We start from the raw sequence: 2,096 nt of genomic DNA, 5'->3' as shown, positions 1-2,096 counted from the left end.
AATACGTGCCCAGGGCCATCCTGGTGGATCTGGAGCCGGGGACGATGGACTCGGTTCGCTCCGGCCCCTTCGGACAGATCTTCCGGCCCGACAACTTCGTCTTCGGTCAGTCGGGGCTCTGGGGACACTCTGGGGGGGGACACTCCTGGGGGCACCTCTGGCACCCCTGGGGGCACCTGGGGCATTTAGGAAACATCTGCTGGCCCCTTTGTCACCTCTGGTGGCACCTGGGTCATTTATGGCCCCTCTGGTGGCACCTGGGGCATCTCTGGTGGCACTTTTGGTGACACCTGGGTCATTTATGATCCCTCTGGTGGCACCTGGGGCATCTCTGGTGGCTCCTCTGGTGGCACCTGGGTCATTTATGGCCCCTCTGGTGGCCCCTTTGTCACCTCTGGTGGCACCTGGGTCACCTTTGTCACGTCTGGTGACCCTTCTGGTGACACTTTTGTCACCTCTGGTGGCACCTTTGGCACCTCTGGTGGCACCTGGGGCACCTCTGGTGGCACCTGGGTCACCTTTGTCACGTCTGGTGACCCTTCTGGTGACACTTTTGTCACCTCTGGTGGCACCTTTGGCACCTCTGGTGGCACCTGGGGCACCTCTGGTGGCACCTGGGTCACCTTTGTCACGTCTGGTGACCCTTCTGGTGACACATTTGTTACCTCTGGTGGCACTTGTGGTGGCACCTGGGTCATTTATGACCCCTCTGGTAGCACCTTTGTCACCTCTGGTGGCACCTTTGTCACCTCTGGTGGCACCTGGGGCACCTCTGGTGGCATCTGGGTCACCAAAAGGAGGTTTTGGGGTCCCCAAGGTGGGTTTGAAGGTCCCAAAGTTGGTTTGAAGGTCCCAAAGATGGTTTGAAGGTCCTAAAGATCCTTTGAAGGTCCCCAAGGTGGGTTTGAAGGTCCCCAAGGTGGGTTTGAAGGTCCCAAAGTTGGTTTGAAGGTCCCCAAAGTCGATTTAAAAGTCCCCAAAGACAGGTTGAAGATCCCCAAAGTTGAAGCTCCCCAAGGTCACTTTGAAGGTCCCAAAACTTGAAGGTCCCCAAGGTGGGTTTGAAGGTCCCAAAATTGGTTTGAAGGTCCCCAAGGTGGGTTTGAAGGTCCCCAAGGTCAGTTTTGGGTCCCCAAGGTGGGTTTTGGGTCCCCAAGGTGGGTTTGAAGGTCCCCAAGTTGGTTTGAAGGTCCCAAAGATGGTTTGAAGGTCCCCAAGGTGGGTTTTGGGACCCCAAGGTGGGTTTGAAGGTCCCCAAGGTGGGTCACTTTGAGGGTCCCAAACCTTGAAGGTCCCAAAGTTGGTTTGAAGGTCCCAAAGATCCTTTGAAAGTCCCCAAACTCATTTTTAAGGTCCCCAAGGTGGGTTTGAAGGTCCCCAAGGTCAGTTTGAAGGTCCCCAAAGATCCTTTGAAGGTCCCAAAGTTGGTTTGAAGGTCCCCAAAGATCCTTTGAAGGTCCCCAAGGTCAGTTTTGGGTCCCCAAGGTCGGTTTGAAGGTCCCAAAGTTGGTTTGGAGGTCCCCAAGGTGGGTTTGAAGGTCCCCAAGGTCAGTTTTGGGTCCCCAAGGTGGGTTTGAAGGTCCCAAAGTTAGTTTGAAGGTCCCAAAATTGGTTTGAAGGTCCCAAAGTTGGTTTGAAGGTCCCAAAATTGAAGGTCCCCAAGGTCGGCTTTGGGTCACCAAGGTGGGTTTGAAGGTCCCAAAACTTGAAGGTCCCCAAGGTGGGTTTGAAGGTCCCCAAAGTTGGTTTGAAGGTCCCCAAGGTCAGTTTTGGGTCCCCAAGGATCCTTTGAAGGTCCCCAAGGTGGGTTTGAAGGTCCCAAAGATCCTTTGAAGGTCCCCAAGGTTGGTTTTGGGTCCCCAAGGTCACTTTGAGGGTCCCCAAGGTCACTTTGAGGGTCCCAAAACTTGAAGGTCCCCAAGGTGGGTTTGAAGGTCCCAAAATTGATTTGAAGGTCCCAAAATTGGTTTGAAGGTCCCCAAGGTGGGTTTGAAGGTCCCAAAGTTGGTTTGAAAGTCCCCAAGGTCACCTTCAAGACCCCCAAACATCCCCCAACCCCCTCAAGACCCCACCCCACGAATTAACCCCTTTTTTTC

The 2,096-nt window shown here is 54.5% G+C and overlaps 1 protein-coding gene and 1 long non-coding RNA gene across 2 annotated transcripts in view; both read left to right on the top strand.

The window, feature by feature from the left end:
* The first annotated feature begins 6 nt into the window (after positions 1-6).
* The window catches only part of LOC114073591 (tubulin beta-7 chain-like), a 3,510-nt gene continuing 1,420 nt past the window's right edge, over positions 7-2,096 (top strand). Inside the window, exon 1 of the mRNA XM_027911319.1 lies at positions 7-109. Coding sequence (XP_027767120.1) covers positions 45-109 — 65 coding nt within the window. The 5' untranslated portion in view covers positions 7-44. The remainder of the gene's footprint in view (positions 110-2,096) is intronic.
* On the top strand, positions 835-1,795 carry LOC114073590. The gene is made up of 3 exons (XR_003574354.1): positions 835-849; positions 890-931; positions 1,712-1,795. It is a non-coding gene; the product is annotated as an uncharacterized LOC114073590 (long non-coding RNA).

The sequence above is a fragment of the Empidonax traillii genome, unplaced genomic scaffold (assembly GCF_003031625.1).
Source record: "Empidonax traillii isolate 1590-97213 ecotype Southwest subspecies unplaced genomic scaffold, ASM303162v1 scaffold7191:size13560, whole genome shotgun sequence".
In the NCBI taxonomy this organism is placed as follows: Eukaryota; Metazoa; Chordata; class Aves; order Passeriformes; family Tyrannidae; genus Empidonax; species Empidonax traillii.
Note: the sequence above shows the minus strand (reverse complement) of the source record. Positions and strands in the feature narration are given on the sequence as shown.